The sequence below is a fragment of the Colias croceus genome, chromosome 22, assembly GCF_905220415.1.
Source record: "Colias croceus chromosome 22, ilColCroc2.1".
Lineage (NCBI taxonomy): Eukaryota > Metazoa > Arthropoda > Insecta > Lepidoptera > Pieridae > Colias > Colias croceus.
This window is the reverse complement of record NC_059558.1, coordinates 2,643,921-2,664,806: the sequence shown is the minus strand read 5'-3', so window position 1 is coordinate 2,664,806 and position 20,886 is coordinate 2,643,921. Positions and strand designations below refer to the sequence as shown.

The 20,886-nt window shown below is 33.8% G+C and overlaps 2 protein-coding genes across 2 annotated transcripts; both read left to right on the top strand.

The window, feature by feature from the left end:
- The first annotated feature begins 283 nt into the window (after positions 1–283).
- LOC123701927 lies at positions 284–6,536 on the top strand. The gene is made up of 8 exons (XM_045649550.1): positions 284–422; positions 580–779; positions 1,477–1,584; positions 1,863–2,117; positions 2,601–2,742; positions 3,067–3,211; positions 3,591–3,724; positions 6,166–6,536. Exons 1-8 carry the CDS (start codon positions 305–307, stop codon positions 6,309–6,311), a joined length of 1,248 nt encoding a protein of 415 aa, XP_045505506.1. The 5' UTR covers positions 284–304; the 3' UTR covers positions 6,312–6,536.
- A 3,664-nt stretch (positions 6,537–10,200) lies between these two features.
- LOC123701920 (piggyBac transposable element-derived protein 4-like) lies at positions 10,201–20,329 on the top strand. Its single transcript, XM_045649538.1, has 7 exons — positions 10,201–10,312; positions 16,300–16,398; positions 16,493–16,600; positions 16,807–16,869; positions 16,959–17,012; positions 17,085–17,158; positions 17,515–20,329. Exons 1-7 carry the CDS (start codon positions 10,305–10,307, stop codon positions 19,365–19,367), a joined length of 2,259 nt encoding a protein of 752 aa, XP_045505494.1. The 5' UTR covers positions 10,201–10,304; the 3' UTR covers positions 19,368–20,329.
- The last annotated feature ends 557 nt before the right edge of the window (positions 20,330–20,886 follow it).

Here is a 20,886-nt window from a genome sequence, read left to right as displayed (position 1 = left end):
GGAAATAAGTTTAATAATCGCTTTTCTTTATGCTTTAAATCAATGGTTATTACTTAGACTTTTTTGAGTAATAATTATTACTATAGGTACCTATAATATTAAATTAATATGTTTATAGGTACAAAAATAATATTGAATTGTCGACGGAAACGAGACAAGTTTTCCTGTCGGTAAACATTTAACTATTTCCCTTTTCTTCTCACGAAAATCATTTATCATCTGTAGGTAATATTTTGATTTTTTAGATGGCATACGTTCTGCAACATACTGTTTTATTATTAATTAATATTTATTTTAATACACAATGAATCCTATTTACAACTGGAAATTAGGCGATATTGCACTTGGAAGAATATGCAAGAAGTTATATGCTAAGGTTCAAGTTGTTAAAAATGAAGAAGGTTTATTTTATGACGAAAAAGGTTGTGTTTTGTTTACATTGTATTAATTTATTTTGTCTTTTAAGACAGTTAACAAAAGAATTAACTAAGCTGAATGTATTTCATTTTGCTCGACTATCAAAAAGTTATTTATTTTTGTTTATTTTATAATCAGACTCATAATCATTGCAAATGACAGTTCTAGGTATATCCCCGGATGGTGATGGGATAAAGATAACAAAAGAATTATGTTACTACGTGGAAATTATAAGAACAAAACAGAGGCTATGGCTTCCATACACAGGCATGTTCCTTGCTCAGCGTTCCAGACCTTTCTACGGATCGAATAGATTGGAACCTAAGAAACCACAGGAAAAACCAGCAGCTCCACCAAGAAAGGTAAAAAGTTAATTTAGGTACTTATTAATATATAAAACCAATTATTATACTTATTATAATCATGAGTATGTTCGTTGTCCTCCATATAAATAATGCGCGAGCGTAGTCGAGAGGCTGAAGCCAGTATATAAACTTTTAGGAATTTCAATACATAAAAGTAAAAATGTTAAACATTTGTTAATATAATCAACATTGCTAGGAATATTTTATTTGTTGTGTCCTTGTACCTACAGTTGCTAAGGTTTATGTTGTAAATTCTATTAATTTAGAATTTAAAGAGGTTTTGACTTTTGAATAGGTCTGCATTTAAATTAAATTAAATTCTTATGCCTCCTCCACACTACTCGCGAAGTTCCTCGGCGAAGTACTCGGCCGAAGTTGACTGAAGTCCGCGGTGCTACACTACACACTCGTTCAACTTCGCGAGGAACGCATACGTTCATATTCAGAACGAACTTCAGGTTACTTCGTGCCCTTTGACTCGGGCGCAAAAACCGACAACAAACGGAAGTCAGCCGAGGCGAGGTAAAGTTGGACGAAGTTAGCCGAAGTGCCTCTCTACACTATTCTATTCGTCTAACCTCGTTCAACTTCGCGAGTAGTGTGGAGAAGGCATTAACTTTTGTGTAGTGTGTAATTTATAGTAATAATCCTAGTGATAATACTTACCTATTTAAAAAAAAATATTCTTTTACAGAGGAAATTAAAAGAAGATCACACTCTACCATTGAATGTGAAACCATCCAAATCTAAGGAGCCTGACCTCAACGTTTCTTATGAGATCCGACAAATGCCATTAAAACAGGTATGAAATCTATTAATAATTAATAATTTATTTATATTAACAAATCATAATGAAATTTTTACACTGCAAATGATGAGCCAAGTTATTTTATTACTGATAAATACTTAAATAATAAATATATGAAATATAGAGATATGTACTTAATATTACCATGGACCAATATAGTATATTGGGTCCATGATATTACTCATAATTTTTGAGAATTATAGCTACTTCCAAAATTATATTTTTACACAATAAAATCTTAATTAAATTATAATATCACTTATATTTTTCAGAGTAAATATGAAAATGCCTTCAAAGAGTTTGTGAGACGTGGTAAGGAGCAGCTATTTGATGAGTATTATTTCGCTCTAATAAACACTAATGATGACACCCTGGATTACTTGCAAAATGTAGACGCAAGCACGGAGGATAAATTTGAGACTGTTATTAAGAATATTGTATCGGAGAAGGAAATAGAAAATTATTTGCATCAATGCTGGAGATATAATCATGTGTATAAACAGGTTGATAAGGAAGTATCTGATAGTGTAAGTAAATTAATAATACCTACATATTTAAAATATTTTTTGCAGCTGTTCAAAAATCTTATATATAATGACAGAGCTTAATTTTTCAAGACACTTTTACCTTGTTTATTAGCTTCACATGTATGTTCGTATCTAATTGACTCATTTAGACTCGATTTTGACCCACTTTAATTGGACAGATTTAATTCAAACTTTGAACACTTATCAAGGGTTTAAGCATTTTTTTTATCTATATTATTCAGGTTTTCAATATTATCACTACATAGTATAAAACAAAGTCACTTTCTCTGTCCCTATTTCCCTATGTCCCTTTGTATGCTTAAATCTTTTAAAACTACGCAACGGATTTTGATGCGGTTTTTTTTAAATAGATAGAGTGATTCAAGAGGAAGGTTTTAGTATATAATTTATTAGGTTTAAGACAAAGCGGGCGAAGCCGCGGGCGGTAAGCTAGTTTAATAATAATTATAACATGTTTTATAGCGTTCAGCAAGTAACCTGCCAGTCACAGTGCATACAACCTGGTGTCTAGTGTGCGGAGAAACTGACAGACTGCGAGAATGTGTGAACTGTCCTGCGTCCTTCCATACTGTGTGTAGACGGGAGTGGCTGGTATCTATTATACGTGAGTTAATTATAATGTCTATTTTTATATTTATAAAGCATTTGAATGCTATAAAACTAAAATTATAAATATAATAGTTAATAGAAATTTTTATGAAAGTTTTATTGAGTTTAAGGACAAAATATATGAGTGACTTATTTCATAATTCAAAGTTACTACTTATTTATACTTATTTATGTATGTGTATGTGTAGTGTTTTTTTTTTTTTTACTTTTTTACTTTATCAATAACTACATTTAAACATTAATAAATTATATTAATAATGATTATTGATTACCTACTTCTTAAAATATGATATCAGAAAAATCATATATTTGTTTTCAGACCGAAAAAATCCTCCCAAAAAGGAGAAAAAGCCAGTAACATTAGTTGAGAAGATTCTATCTAGCACTAGAACAATTTGTTCCATACAAAAAGACAAGGAAAACCTGGAGATATGTCCTAGTTGCATGTGGGGACCTAAAGTTGGGTGAGTTGAGAAACTAAATTTTTAACGGGTTTAAAACGCGTTTTAATTTTTAAATGAAGACAATATTTTGAATAGTATAAGGAATGTAGCGGAAGACAGTAGATTTATTGAAGAATTTTAAACTGATTTAATGGTATTTTAAATCCGTTAAAAATTATATTCCTAATATGAAAAACGACTATTTTCGGCTTATTTCTTATTCTTAAAGAAAACTTATTTCACATACAAGAAAATATTTAAATAGCGTTTAAGTATAGTTTGAGTGGCCAAATACTCAATTTAGAAACCGACCCAGTCTTAAAGATAACTTTTGCTTATAAAACTAAGACTAAAATATAAGTATATCTAATTAAAATTAATATACATGAATATCTTCCAGTTATGATGATGTAGTATGGCACAAGTTAGGTTCCTGCCCATGGTGGCCGGCGAGGGTATTGACCCCGGGCGCTACCCCATCCTGTTTGTTGACGCGCTCACATACGCCGCACCAGTGGCCGCTCAAGTACTATGGTAAGGATGTACACCTGCTTCGTTTTGAAATATTATGTAAAATGTTTATAAATGGCTTAAATATAAATTAAATTTTTATTTTAATAAATATATGGTCCTAATCGTGTAGATTTCACCGATAAGTGGTAAATGGTATCTGAAATTTGAATTACTTGTCTAGGCAAGCGGGTCTTTGAAAAATACTATACCAATCCATTTACTAGTTCTTTAATTAAATGACTGAATATTATTCAAGCAATTAATTAAACAGTGCCATTTAGTAAGCTTTCAACTACACCGCTGACATAAGACAATACAGGGTTACAGGGAAAGTCGATGTAGATCCGTTAAGGGCATATAGTACACATCATTTCTGAATGATTTCACTATGTAACCCCCCATCCTAAACTTAACCGTTTTCGAGATATTCGAGTTTTAATTTTTTTTATGAAAATGCCCAATTTTACGGCTATTCAATTGAATATTTTGAATATTTTTGACTCTTATGAATATTTTTTTTTGTTTTTTACATGAAGAATGAGATGCTTAATTACCTCAATGACTAAAATTGCACGTAAGTTAACTAAATAGGTCATTGTAGACGATCGAAACTTAAGAAAAATAAGTACAAATTATAAAAAAATATTTTTCTTTTCTGGATATCTCAAAAAATTATTATGGCACTTGCTCTGCAGATGTGCTTAAAAACATCTACATTTTATCAGCTATCCAACGAGGTATAACACTCTAGGGTATTTATTAACCTCAAAGGTGAAACTTAGTTTCTAAGGCTACATGGCAGTCAGAATAAATAGTCCTTATTTAATCTAATTAATTTGACTTAAGTTCAGCATCATCATTTCAGCCTACTGGCTTCCACTATTGAACATAGGCCTCCCTCGGCTAGGTACAACCTTCATGCATCCATCGATATCCCGCTATCCTGACCTAGGAGATCATTCAGTTTTATAGCATTTTTTTTGTTCACATCGTCGATCGTACAAATAATGACCGTAAGTACGCCAACTATTACTTCAGCGTAAGTAGTCACTTACGTCCAGTAACTAGTCAGTTACTGGCTATTGTTTGGAAAATAACGTAATCGGTGCGTTGTTAACGCTAGGTGGCATACAAAGTCACTCACGCTCAACTCATAGTTGGCATACAGATCGTCGGTGATTGTAGTAAGCTAAATGAAACAATAAATCAGTTCAAAATAACATTTAATCACCTAATGTTTTTGAATAAAATTTTATAGTTCATGTTCTACGTGTCCACCTCTATTTCACACACATTTTCTCATTCTTTCACGTAGTCCACTTTTCACTACACCATGTGGTTAATGTTCTTCTTATGTCGTTAGCAGCATTAATTATACTTTCTTTGAGAACTTCCACTGACGATATGGGGTTGGGCTCACTGTAAACGAGGCTCTTCATGTGCCCCCATACATAAAAATCAATGGGGGTCAGGTCGAGACATCTGGGTGGCCAGGGTAAAGGCCCACCTCGTCCAATCCATTTGTTAGGATAGTTAGTGTCCAACCATTCCCTAACGCTTCTTCTGAAATGAGCAGGGCAGCCATCATGTTGAAACCACATGTCCCGCAGTAATGGGAGATCATTAGTAGGTCACCTAAGTTACACACATAAGTCGTGTGGGAATCCGAAAGCACAATAATTTGCATCTACCATGGACGAATCGCATGAGTAGACTAAAATGGATGGCAAGCAAACAAACGACCAAATACAAAACAATGGGTATTTTGTATCCCCAAACTTGTTTTTGCACATTATTTTTCTCACTCTCATCTGCATAAATCGAAAGTTGTCTCGCTCACATGCACCGGATTAACTTGAAGGACAATATCCGAGGGACCCGTTAGACCTACTACCTGAACCTTTTCAACTATGTTTTTTTCTATGAGTTTAAATACAACCCTAGGTTGTTATACCTCGTTGGATAGCTGATAAAATGTAGATGTTTTTAAGCACATCTGCAGAGCAAGTGCCATAATAATTTTTTTAGATATCCAGAAACGAAAAATATTTTTTTATAATTTGTACTTATTTTCTTAAGTTTCGATCGTCTACAATGACCTATTTAGTTAACTTACGTGCAATTTTAGTCATTGAGGTAATTAAGCATCTCATTCTTCATGTAAAAAAACAAAAAAAATAATCATAAGAGTCAAAAATATTCAAAATATTCAATTGTATAGCCGAAAAATTGGGCATTTTCATAAAAAAAATTAAAACTCGAATATCTCGAAAACGGTTAAGTTTAGGATGGGGGGTTACATAGTGAAATCATTCAGAAATGATGTGTAATACATGCCCTTAACGGATCTACATCGACTTTTCCTGTAACCCTGTATATTAAATTATTAAAAATTACTTCCAAAATTAAAAATATTTGTTTTTTACATACCTATATTTAATATTTAATTTTGTCAATGCCAGGTACACTAAACTATTCCTGGGGAGACTCAGCACGAATGTGTCTCTTCCTACCAAAGCATACTGCAGCACTACAATCTAGAGATGAAACTCTACGACAAGCTGTGTTGGACGCTTGTGATGATTATATATCTGTTTATCTTACTTAGATGGGTTTGTTAATACAAAAAAAAATGAAAAAAAATATTTTTTGTTATTAAGTACCAACATATTATTGTCAAAATATTTTTTTCAGCGTAAGTGAAGGAAAAATAAAAAAGTTATGTTGTAGTTAGATATTAACATGTTAAAAATATGCCGCTGATAATGAAAACAACAGAAAAGTAAAAATTCATAAAAATAAGTTTTTTGTAGCGGACATTTTCAATGATGATTATATATTTGATGATTATATATCTGTTTATCTTACTGAGATGGGTTTTTTAATACAAAAAAAAATGAAAAAAAATATTTTTTGTTATTAAGTAAGTACCAACATATTATTGTCAAAATATTTTTTTCAGCGTAAGTGAAGGAAAAATAAAAAAGTTATGTTGTAGTTAGATATTAACATGTTAAAAATATGCCGCTGATAATGAAAACAACAGAAAAGTAAAAATTCATAAAAATAAGTTTTTTGTAGCGGACATTTTCAATGATGATTATATATTTGATGATTATATATCTGTTTATCTTACTGAGATGGGTTTTTTAATACAAAAAAAAATGAAAAAAAATATTTTTTGTTATTAAGTAAGTACCAACATATTATTGTCAAAATATTTTTTTCAGCGTAAGTGAAGGAAAAATAAAAAAGTTATGTTGTAGTTAGATATTAACATGTTAAAAATATGCCGCTGATAATGAAAACAACAGAAAAGTAAAAATTCATAAAAATAAGTTTTTTGTAGCGGACATTTTCAATGATGATTATATATTTTAAAGTACATATTTTGTTTTTTAAATCTATATTGTTCGTCCTTATTCGATAAGTACCTATATTTCTAAAATATATCACTGTGATACTATTATAAGAAATAAGTATTATTTGATCTTAATGTTGTTTTATAAAAGAATTTTGAGCTTTAATTATGTTAAGTTTTATTATTTTAATTTCGACAGACTGTTATCGTTTTAAATCAAAAGCTTTAGTTTTCTAAGAATATTATAATGAATGTTGTGGTTGTTTTGAATAAAATTATATTTTCTCTAAATTATTGTTTTTTTAAACCTTCCCTTATTGCTGAAAAAGAAAATACTACGCAGATACAATAGGGTCATTGCGCCTGTTCGCGTCCACCTGCCTATTCGCGTCCATTTTGCGGATATCTTTTAGAAAATACGCGAAAATAAGTATACTTTCTGTAAAATTGTAATAAGAAAAATTTCCGATAATACCTCAATGTATAAGAGACATGCACTCATATTCAAAATATGCCTGTGCACCGCCTATCCTATTTTAAAAAAATATTTAATTTTGGCTATTAAACGAGAGAGCTAAAACGCGCGGGATTTTGAGAAAAAAATAGTGCGCAGCGTCGCGTTTGACGGTAAGTATCTTATTGTTAAATGTGAATTTTTGAATATGTAACTGTTTCTTTACTTTGCTAACAAAACATGGAATAGTATGGATTATGAATCAGCTTATTTCTTTTACAATTAATAGCTAAAATAAGGTGGACGCGAATTACTACACCGAATTTGCACAACTTCCATTTTGCGTCCACGGTGGGCGCAAACTATACCTATAGTGCATAACAATAGAACATATTGCGTCCACATTGTTTTTCATTGCGTAGCAATGAATTGTTTGTTAAAATATGTAATTTAAAATATATTGTAAATTTTTGACTGAGACCACAAGTTGATAATTTAAATTTTCATTCAAATTAGCAAATTTTTATGCTATTTTTTTTCATTTTAAAATGGGTATTCTAAGAATGAGACTAGTATCTTTGAGAATGAGAGTCAATAGGTAAGTCTGTGGTTAAGAAAATAATATAAACAAAAAGAAATTTAATTCATTAGGAACTATTAAATAACGTTTATAATATAACGTTGTTTTTTGTTAATTTTTAGTTCTATTAATGATGAGAAGATAAATATAAATAAGTTTTTCCAGTTTCCTTACAGTGAATTATATTAATAATAATGTTGATTTTAGGGTTCCGAACCTCAAAAGGAAAAACCGGAATCCTTGTAGGATCACTTTTATATCCGTCCGACTATATGTCCGTCTGCCGGTCTGTCTTTCTGTCAAGTCCCTTTTTCTCAGTAACGCGTTCAGGTATAAAGCTGAAATTTATACTGAATACTCAAGTCTACGGTCCCTTGAAGCAGTGAAAAAATCAAACTTATAAGCCAAAGAATTCAAAAGATACAGCCGTTTATGCTTCAAATTTTCGCAAATTTCGACATTCGCTAGGGAATCAAAACCTACAGGGTTATTTACGTGAACACAGACACTTAAAGTTTGGTACGAAGCAACGTTTTATAGCACGAATAAGGGAAATATTGAAAAAAATAATCATTAACAGTTAAAACATATGAAAAAAAAAGCAGGTTAATACGGAACCCTCGGTGTGCGAGTCCCACTCGCATTTGGCCGGTTTTTATTAAATAACTATATTCGTAAATAAATAATTTATTAAAATCTAATTTTTATTTGCATTTATCTGATAAAATATCACCCAATACACTCTAAATTCCTTTTCTAAGCTGGTGGACGCGAACTGGTCCACGGGTGGACGCAAACTGGAATTTTTGGACGCGAACTGGGTAAAACGCCTAATTCTGCTATTTGTCTAGATAAATAAAAACCACATGATATTTCCAACACAATTGAAAGTAAATCTTATAATAGACTATGTAATGAACACGTTACATAAATTTTGGGTTGAAATTTATTCTGGAACATTTTTATTTTCTACTTCAAACTTTCCAACTGCACTAAGTGGACGCGAACTGGCGCAATTACCCTAGATCTTACTTATTGAAAGTAAGATCGCAAGACTGTATTATGGTTGGTAAAGTAACCAATCGTTTTTACCTCCTCCTATGTAGGTACAGTATGTTTGTAGGGTGTAATCTACGGAAACACTGATCCGATCCTGAAAATCACTTACCTACAATTTTCAGGTATGGGCAAGCAAAGCATTACAAAATATTATTTTTGCATAACTCATGCGCCAACATGATGGTCTCAATGCGTAGCCTGCTTCTAATGACGAAGGAATATTGTGAAATAAAATAAAAATTATACTTTTTACCTTCTTTTTACAATTCTCCGTTTAGCAGAAGCTTTGCGATTCACCATAAAGAACGTCATTGTACTCGGAGCAAAACAACATTGTATTTGTATATCACCCTTTCCTTTCTAACACGTTAGAAATGCTTATAGAAGAAACAGGCCGACTAGTGACGCCAAAACTCGCGCTGTTTTAGTGAAAAAAATTTAAACACGAATGACGACACTCGACTCTCGAGTCTCGACAGACGAGTCCAGTGTTCGGAACCGTACGATAATTATTGTACAAACACGATAATTTTGTGCCTACGTACGATGTACGATAGCATAGTATTATCGTGCGATAATTTCTATCATGCAAAATTCGAGAATTTATATTATTTCACCCATACAAATATGAAATTTTGACGTGTTTCATATCGAACTTTCATGGGAACAGTGAAATTTTGTCAGATTGAATTTTAAACTTGGCGCGTTTATTGAACATAAAGTGGAAATGGAATCGGTTCAGGTCTATAGTCTGTACCACGCGTAAAACCAAAGAGTACATAATGAATAGTAGGGCACGTAAAACGTTTGGGTTTCAGTGTCCCGTTGATTTGACAGCGGTAGTTAAACAAAGATTAACTATAGGGACTTGCATACTTATCAATATTACAATTTATATGATTTATTGACTTAAAATTCACTTTATTCAAAAAAGTACGATAATTTCGAACCATAAGCGCATATAAAACGATAATTTTACGCCTCTGGTACGATAATCAGCTCACTTCAGGTTGCTAACACTGGACGCAGGACGAGTCCGGACTCCGGAGTCATTCAAAACTCCGCCATCGCTTATGTAACTGCTTATTTGTTGTGTTGGTGAAAACTTGTTTTTATCTTAGTGATTCGCTGAATATTAGAAGAAACGATGGGAGGGTAAGTAATTATTGATTATACATATAAACTAATAGTTCTGTTAATTTTCACTAAAAATCGGACTGTAACTATCAGCATGTTCAATGTAGAACGCGTGATGACGCTTTTGTTGTCGTCATATTTCAGCCAGAAATGGATAAAAAGGCAAGTTGATGGCGAGTGGCGAAGACTAAAACGTGAAACTAATTAGTTTTGATATATTTCATAGGTTCATTATATTTCTTTCAAAAACATGAAAATATGTAGTGAAATATACGTAATATAGGTACCTACGTACCTAGTATCATACCGGGAGCCGGTTACGTCAACAGCATACAGTATGATAGCCATGTTTTTGTGTTTCTGGGATGCTACCTAAGCTTGGATCATCAAGTAATGGATGGAGCACGCTGGCAAATGTTCTACTAAACTTTCTGGCTTCTGCCGATTTTGATGCGGGGGCCGGGGAGGGTAACTCACACTATGAAACAAAATCACACATTCACAAAAATAATTTGTGTCTTTACAAAACTCACACTATTACAAAATCGACACACTAGCACAATATACAGATAAGTACATACAGTAAGGAAACTTCATACAAAACGTCCGAAATGCTAAGCCGAAATGGCTCACGCACACAAGCAAGCGTGTTTACGAGTATCCTAAGGGCTAAGGGTATTGAGGGGGATCGATAGTAGCGGGTGACACATCCACAGATTTTGAATGACAAAGATAGGTACATAGTGTAGAAATGTGTAGAAAAAAGTTTGTAAAGTGATGTCAAGGATACACTTCACATTAAATAAAGGGTAATTGCGCCAGTTCGCGTCCACTTAGTGCAGTTGGAAAGTTTGAAGGAGAAAATAAAAATGTTCCAGAACAAATTTCAACGCAAAATTTATGTAACGTGTTCCTTACATAGTCTATTTTATGATTTCCTTTCAATTGTGTTGGAAATATCATGTGGTTTTTATTTATCTAGACAAATAGCAGAATTTGGCGTTTTACCCAGTTCGCGTCCATAAATTCCTTTTTGCGTCCACCCGTGGACCAGTTCGCGTCCACCAGCTTAGAAAAGGAATTAAGAGTGTATTGGGTGATATTTTATCAGATAAATGCAAATAAAAATTAGATTTTAATAAATTATTTATTTACGAATATAGTTATTTAATAAAAACCGGCCAAATGCGAGTGGGACTCGCTTACCGAGGGTTCCGTATTAACCTGTCTTTTTTCATATGTTTTAACTGTAAATGATTATTTTTTCAATGTTTCCCTTATTTGTGCTATAAGACGTTGCTTCGTACCAAACTTCAAGTGTCTGTGTTCACGTAAAGTACCCTGTAGGTTTTGATTCCCTTGCGAATGTCGAAATTTGCGAAAATTTGCAGCATAAACGGCTGTATCTTTTGATTGCTTTGGCTTATAAGTTTGATTTTTTCACTGCTTCAAGGGACCGTAGACTTGAGTATTCAAAATAAATTTCAGCTTTATACCTCTACGCGTTACTGAGAAAAAGGGTCTTGACAGAAAGACAGACCGGCAGACGGACATACAGACGGACGGATATCAAAGTGATCCTACAAGGATTCCGGTTTTTCCTTTTGAGGTTCGGAACCCTAAAATCAACATTATTATTAATATAATTCACTGTGTAAGGAAACTGGAAAAACTTAATTATATTTATCTTCTCATCATTATTAGAACCAAAAATTAACAAAAAACAAAGTTACGTTATAAAAATAAATAATAATCAGTTCTATTAAGATTACCTACCTACCCTATTTTTTAGTTTCTAATGAATTAAATTTCCTTTTTGTTTATATTATTTTCTTAACCACAGACTTATTGACTCTCATTCTCAAAAATACTGGTCTCATTCTTAGAATACCCATTTTAAAATGAAAAAATAGCATAAAAATTTGCTAATTTGAATGAAAATTTAAATTAACAGCTTGTGGTCTTAGTCAAAAATTTACAATCTATTTTAAATTACATATTTTAACAAACAATTCATTGCTACGTAATGAAAAACAATGTGGACGCAATATGTTCTATTGTTATGCACTACAGGTATAGTTTGCGCCCACCGTGGACGCAAAATGGAAGTTGTACAAATTCGGTGTAGTAATTCGCGTCCACCTTATTTTAGCTATTAATTGTAAGAGAAATAAGCTTATTTATAATCCATACTATTCCATGTTTTGTTAGCAAAGAAAAGAAACAGTTACATATTCAAAACTTCACATTTAACAATAAGATACTTACCGTCAAACGCGACGCTGCGCACTATTTTTTTCTCAAAATCCCGCGCGTTTTAGCTCTCTCGTTTATTAGCCAAACTTAAATATTTTTTTAAATAGGATAGGCGGTGCGCAGGCATAATTTGAATAAGTGTGCATGTCTCTTATACATTGAGGTAATTATCGGAAATTTTTCTTATTACAATTTTACATAAAGTATACTTATTTTCGTGAATTTTCTAAAAGATATCCGCAAAATGGACGCGAATAGGCAGGTGGACGCGAACAGGCGCAATGACCCAATATCGATTGTTTCAGTTTGTAGCCCTTTCAATAAATATATTTGTAAATACCGTATCTGACTACAAGTTAAAAAGAGACTATTTTTTAATTTCTAATTTCTATAGATATGGCAGCATGAGTTTTAAATTATGTTGACATATTTTCTACCAAAATGATAGCTATAAATAGTCACTATTAGGAGTCCAGTCTGTTTAAAGATTGCATCTATTTTCATTCATCACGCAATCTAGAAGAGCACAAAAATCTAAAAAAATGGAAACCTTAAAAGAATCTTGTTTAAATTGATGTGCATAATAGGCATGACGACAGTATCCATAAATGATCGTATTAGTGTTTTTAAGGGAAAATGTATAATAAATAAATTAAATATAGTGACTTAAAAATCTTAAAAACATTAAGATTAATGAGATTATCAATAAAATAAAACATTGAAACTCTGCAGTTGGCCATTTTGACTAAAACACGCGTGACGTCACGCTTAAGTAAACAACTCACGTCAGATGTATTTTGTTGTTATGAATATGTTGAGAATACGCATTTTTATTTATTTTCTATTGTTTCACGTATGCTTTATCGACTCAGAACAGAAATATAATTGCGAATTCACGAATACGTGGTTTCGGGGTTCTGCGCGCCAACTTTATAGAATCATTTCTTATTATTTTCTCGCTTGAAATAATTACTAACACATTTTTGAGCATTATTTTTATGTGGATTCACACTGCAATAATGCACACCACTTATAAACTTTGAAATTCGATTCTATAACACATATTAAATAAATATTTTTTTAATTTTCTTCGCAATGCGTACAAATAATTACGTATTTACTAAAGAGTGACGTCACGCCTACGCCATGACACCTGCGAGCTGTTTTGGCACAGTTAATAAATATTTTTTGAAAAATGGCTTTTATCTTCGTTAAATTTAAGTATATTACCGAAATATAGGGTTTTTCTTGTATAGTAAACGTATACACACATTATGGAAGAGGATTTCAAAATCTTTCGTCATGCCTATTACGTAAATATTAGGGAAGAAAAAGATAGATATTATAATTAATATATTTTTATCGATACGTGACGTCACCACTTTGTCAAGCACTAAGCCTGTCAAACTATTTTATTTTATTTTTGCATATTTTGTGTTTCTTTTTAAATTAATTTAATTTATCGTTTTAAAAATAATTTAGTAGGTATACCTACATACAAGTATTGTAAATTCTGGTTTAAATAATTATTGAATATTTGTATAATACAAATAATATCAAGCATTATAAATAATTTAGGTACATTGGCTAAACTGTACTTTATAGGGCGTGGAGTTGAGAGTCGTAAATTTTTTTATGGTTAGCTATTGTCGTATGGTACCTAAATCTGAAATTTCACACCGAGGAAACTCTTAGTTTTTGAGTTACGAATTTTTGAAAATCGGAAAATTACTATAGAAAGTTACTCCATCTTGTTTTTGTTACGCATATTTATTGTTTTGACAATGTCAACCTGACACGCAGTACCTGCTTAGCGTGATTCATTTCAAGTACAACATTTCTAATCATTATGTATAGTAATTTATTTTGTTTAACTTTTTACGAAAAAAAAAAACGCTCCGAACTCGAAATAAGTTAGGTTAGGTTATGTTAGACTTTTTTAAACAATCGAGCGTCTCGAATTGTTTTACGTGGAATCAATCGCCAAATTTGACAGTTGACACTTAATTTATTTTGTTTAACTTTTTACGAAAAAAAAAAATCGCTCGTAACTCGAAACAAGTTAGGTTATGTTAAACAATTTAAACAATTGAGCGTCTCGAATTGTTTTACGCCAAATTTGACACTGACAAAATAATAAATATGCGTAACAAAAACAAGATGGAGTAACTTTCTATAGCAATTTTCCGATTTTCAAAAATTCGTAACTCAAAAACTAAAAGTTTCCGCGCTGTGAAATTTCAGATTTAGGTTCCATAGGACAATAACTAACCACAAAAAAATTGACGACTCTCAACTCCACGTCCTATAATTTACAGTTTTACCGGTACATTAACAAGCAAGATTTCGAAATATAGCACTGATAAAAACGTATTTATTTTACAAGGTGTATTAATTCGGATTATTTCTTCTTGTAAATTCATATTTAGGCTACACCATTTTTGTATTTTAACGGGTTTTAATCTCAAAATTACCACAAAATCAACTGTGAACAAAAAAGCAAACAGAAATATACAGGCCGAATTGATAACCTCCTCCTTTATTTTTGAAGTCGGTTAAATATCAAAAAGGTAACAGCCCTATAGCTATAACAGTGCTTACGTCATAATTTCATCGCAGGGGCTTAGTTTCCTAACTGTATGTACGTATATATCTGTCAACTGTGACACTAGCCTGTTTTTGCACACAAACATGGATCACACATAAACATATACATAATAAAACAGTCGCTCTAAAGGGATGTAAACAATGAAAAGCTGTATCGATGTATCGATATTAAAAAATAATAATTTTGTTGAAATAAAAATAAAATAATTATTATATTCATAAAAATACTATACATGTATCTTCATAATATACGCTTTAAGCAATATATGCTATTTTTCAAGCATGTTACACATAATATGGAAAAAGCCATTTTATTTGTATTTGAATATTATGTATTTATTCATCACATCACATTTCAATAAAATAAATATATCCATATGAACATTATCAAAAGTAGTAATAAAAGTAAATGACACAGTCTGAACGAAATGAAATAAAAAGTACACGAATATTATTAATTAATTTAAAGTACTAACTTAGATTGTAGGAGGTACCCCAGAAAAATATAAAAAAAAAATATTTTAGAACTTTGACGGCGTAATAAATACCAATGCCCATGCGAAGTTTCATCTTTCTAGCCATAACCGGTTCGATGGTAAAGTGAGGATTGATTGACGGACGAACGGAAATAACGAAACTATAGAGATTACGAATACGGAACGAAGATTACGAATAGAATTACTACTTAATTACTACTACTTAATACTTCTTTCCACCATAGACTGGTGGGGAATACGCATCAATGATCGAATAAACATGACTCGATTATTTGTCTTGCTCATATCGCTAAACGATACATCGACGATTATTAGAAACTGCATTTAATTAGAAATGTACGTTAAAAAAGAGTGTGTGTACTTATGTCTTATGTACACGCGTTAGAAGTTATACTTCTTTGGCGCTTCTTTGGCGTATGGAAAAAATACTAGAATATACAACTTGAACATAGTTATCAATTTTCATACCACCTAGAACTAACTTCATGCTGTTAAATTTAAGTGTCAGTGTGCGCGCGCATCGTAAAAATTCACTCTCATCATTTTTCTCCATCGCGCCAAAAGAAGTATAACTTCAAAAAATAAAAAAAATATACACAAATGAAAGGTTATTCCATCTTTTTTTTTGCTTTTTTATATAAAAAGACAACGACGATCTCGGGGACGACGTGGATGTGGAGCGACTACGCGCGGGGTTCGAGGTGGTGCTGGTCTTGGTGCTCATAGGCCTTCAGTTTCTGGCTCGTAATTGCGTCTTATTTTTATTAACACAAATTCTTATAAATATTATTATTCTAAAAATGAACAAAATATTTTAAACAATTAATTTATATTTTAGTGTAACTAGTGGAGCGTTGCATAGCTTTGACGAGGTCCATGCTATGGAAAGGCCACTGCACGGAAAGAGGACGAGGAAGCTGCCGCCAGTGAGGACAGTACCTGAAGGGTAAATTAATGTTAAATTATAGTCCTTCCAATCCTTATGGTCGTCCTTCCAAGAAATGGACGCCTCCCCCTTCAAGAGTAAAGAGCCTCTGATGTGCTCGGCTCCACCATCTCCGGCTCTGTTATTATACTGTAATTTTTAAAATTTTCAAATGCAATTAGTTATTATCTGTAACAATTAACATCGAATACATATTATATTTGCAGGAATGTTAAATGTGGTGGGAGCGGGCAGTCAACTCTGCAAATTACCCCTGTTAAGAGACCCGCGTAAGTTTTCATTCATTTTATTTGTTACTAAAGTTTTATTTTATGGTAAAAAAATATTTACAATAACACTGCTCTTTTTGTTGTTATAGAAATAATGACTCTACTGGTAAGGGCGAGGAGGTTCCGGCTTCGAGGCGATGCTTGTAAGTTCAAAAATGAGCAAAATTATATTTTTAGTTATTGCGATACCGGTACTGATTTTCTTATTTTCTAAGGTTTCCACCAGCCAGGGCTTCATCTTCACCATCAGCCGTCAGGGCTCGTCCTTTAAGGGACCTGAATAATTATGGTAAGTAAATATTTAACAAGTGATAACTGCGTTAAAAACAACCGACTTCAAACTTGCACTTGCAACATTTACAAATACAGACAAAAATGCTCATAAAATAAAAACTACTGGGCCTATCCGAATGAAATTTTTATGGGACCAATTCGACACCATCCCGCGTCGAACAAAAAAAGAATCACGTAAATCGGTTCAGAAACCTCGGGAGTAATCGGTGTACATACATAAAAAAAAACATACCGGCCGAATTGATAACCTCCTCCTTTTTTTTGAAGTCGGTAAAAAATTATGGGCGTCATCTGTTATCGTGCGTCATAGGTAAAACAGACTACAGTATATTATTATTATTATTTACACAGGCAGTGAAGAGGATGCTGACAGCGATGATGAAGATGAAGATATAGTTCAGCCAGTACAGTTGCCTAGGAGGGCTGAAAGACTTTTTATGTCTGAGGAAGAGACTGAGGTGCCACCGATAAATGCAAACATAGACTTTGAGTGGCCACCTCAACTTTCCTCAGGCCTGCAGCCCAAGCCCGAACCCAACGCTGAGCCCGAACCCAGCGCCGAGCCCGAACCCAGCGCCGAGCCCGAACCCAGCGCTGAGCCCGAACCCAACGCCGAGCCCGAACCCAGCGCTGAGCCCGAACCCAGCGCTGAGCCCGAACCCAACGCCGAGCCCGAACCCAGCGCCGACCTCGAAACTATAGCCGAACCATTCAATAAATTTGATTTTAGGTGGAGAGGGTTTCCAGAATCTCAAATTCGTCCTGAATTGAGAAAGGAACCTTTCTCCGAGATTAATTGTGGTCCCACAGTTCCATTGACGAGCCCATATGAGGCATTTACTGCTATATGGGATCGCCAAATAATGGAGCACATTTCAGTGGAGACAAATAGATATGCTCAGCAAGTGGTAACGGCCAAGATTGATCAGGGCCTACTTTCGCCAAACAGTCGTATCACGCGATGGCGGGATACGAATCCAGATGAGCTGTACGTGTATTTCGCAATAGTCCTAGCGACTGGGATTATTGTGAAATCACGTGTAGACTCATACTGGAATACAGCCCAGGATTTACTATCTTCTCCTGGGTTTCCGGCAACGATGAGCTGTGGCCGTTACTTCCTGCTTTCTAAATGTCTCCACTTCTGTAATAATGATGACTGCAACCCAGACACAATGACACGATCGGAGGCAAAGCTTTTTAAGGTGCGTCCTATTACAGACCATCTTAACAAGCGGTTCCAACAGTTATATATTTTATCACAAAATATTGCATTAGATGAAAGTTTGACACAGTGGAAGGGTTGGTTAGATATTAATCAATTCATCCGAAATAAAGCAGCCACAGTCGGAATCAAAACCTACGAGGTTTGTGAGTCCCAGACTGGCTACTTGTGGCGGTTTGAAGTGCACGTAGGGCATGACGAATCTCCACGAGATGGTCCTTTGTCTGGGGAAGTGCCGGCACTTGTGCTTAAACTTCTCAATGGTCTTGAGCACAAGGGCCACACGATTTGGATGGATAACTTTTATAACTCTCCTGCGCTTGCGCGAGAGTTAAAGGTACGGGGGTTTGACTGTGCCGGTACTCTCCGCTTGAACCGTCAGTTTGTTCCCACTGAACTGGCTAATCTGACCAAGGAAGCTTTGGCTGTAGGTCAAGTTCGTGGCTGCACTTCAGGCGATGTGGATCTGGTGGTATGGCGAGATAAGAACCTCGTTTCTCTTATCTCGACGTACCATGGGTTAGCAACAGTAAAGTGTGGCGACGTACTAAAGCCTTCAATAGTACCCGATTACAATGTGTGCATGGGTGGTGTTGATCGCAAAGATCAAATGATTGCCATGTACCCACTAGAAAGGCGGCGTACTCGGGTGTGGTACAAAAAGTTTTTTAGACGACTGTTCAATGTTAGTGTCCTGAATGCGTTCATACTCCTCCGCACACAGCAACCTATTACCCACCGAAAGTTCCGTGAAACTTTGGTAAGGGAATTGGTCGCAAAACACAAGCCACCTTCACCCTCAGCAGTTACAGCTGGACTAGTGGGACACTTTCCGGCTCAGTATGACTTTCTGGCCGGAAAGCAACACGAACGCCAGCGCAGATTTTGCGTTGTATGTAAAAAACGTACAACTGCATATTGCAGGCAGTGCAACGTTCCACTGTGCGTGTTCACCTGCTTTGAGCCACATCACTCTTAACAGTTACACATCACACAAACACTACCTATACGCACAGCTACTCAGGACACACAGGACTCTGAAACGCTTTTTGTCGCCAGTTCAGTGGGAATAAAAGTATATTCGTCCAAATCGTGGAACAATAAGACAATTAAGGCTGTATATTTATTTATGTATTCGTAAGTAATATTTTTACGTATTTAATTCTTAATTTACGTAGGTTTCATTTTTATTAAAAATATATATCTAAGTATCTATATTGGGGGGGGGGGGGGGGTATATTTATTATTATTGGCAATATTTTGGGTAAAATATATAATTGTAGTTCCCACGGTTGCGTCATTCGTTCGGATTACAGTCATCATTATTTGAGAGTGCTGCTAACCCTTGTTTTCTCCAAGCAATATCCCACGAAATCAGGACTACATTTGATCTTATCATTAGCTGTGACTGCAATGTTCATTTTTTGTATTAGCAAATATTTATGAAAGTACTGATACTAAATGTGTAAATATATCAACTACTCAAATGCAGTGTAAATTTATCCAAAAAACGTTAGATTTAGCATTGAAATCATTTTGTTGGCAGCTCTCTGGTTAGTATTTTAGTATATGGGGGGTTTTAAAAAAAAACTGTCTGCTACATTACCGGAATGTGACTAGAATAGATAAGTTTTTTGAATATGCGTAAGTAAAAAAACAAACACTATACTCATAAGAACCATACCTTGAAAATATTACGATTTACGAAACGTCGTATCCATACTTTTATAGCCTCTCAGGTACTAAAATGAACAATTTTTTTGCTACTTTTAACAACTTACATGATGCATCTTGAAATATTTCTTAGAACTGTACTGTTCTGTTGATTTATTTTGATGCTTTAATCTATTAGACCGGGAGATACTGACACAAAATTTCGAGTCATTTTTAACAGGATGGCGGTTCTACAGGGGTCTTAGTACGCAATGACAAAAAGAAAAACGATGGTGTGAACGCTGGTACCGGCGGCTTAGTCGCGTGGGCGTTAGTCGAACTCGTCGGAAAATAGCGAAAGTCAAACGATTTGTAACACAAAAATTTTAGAATTTACCGATAGCCCATAAAAAAAGAAGTAGGCGGTAGTGTCATGCCATACTTTTCCGTTGTGACTTACAGCCCGCCATACCGACGCGAATGTGTTGATTTAAATAAAACAATTATTCAACCATTTGTATCAGGCTAACTTTTGCACAGGTAACCATCGTCGTGCAGCCATTTACGAAAATCGCCATGCCATACTTTTCGGACGATTCCAAATGGTCGCCATACCGCCGAAAATCTGCAAAAAATTTTTATTTCGCCAAACTTTTTGTACCAGTATTGCATTTGGATTTTTGGAGAGTATTTGATAAAATGTGACCATTATTATATTTGCCATACTTCTAGTAGAGGGAAGAAGTGCTGTCATACTTGAAAAATTAATTTAGTATTAATTTATATAAGTGAAGATTTCCAACACCTAGATCTTTGAAATTTTGTATTTATATTCGTTGATCCTC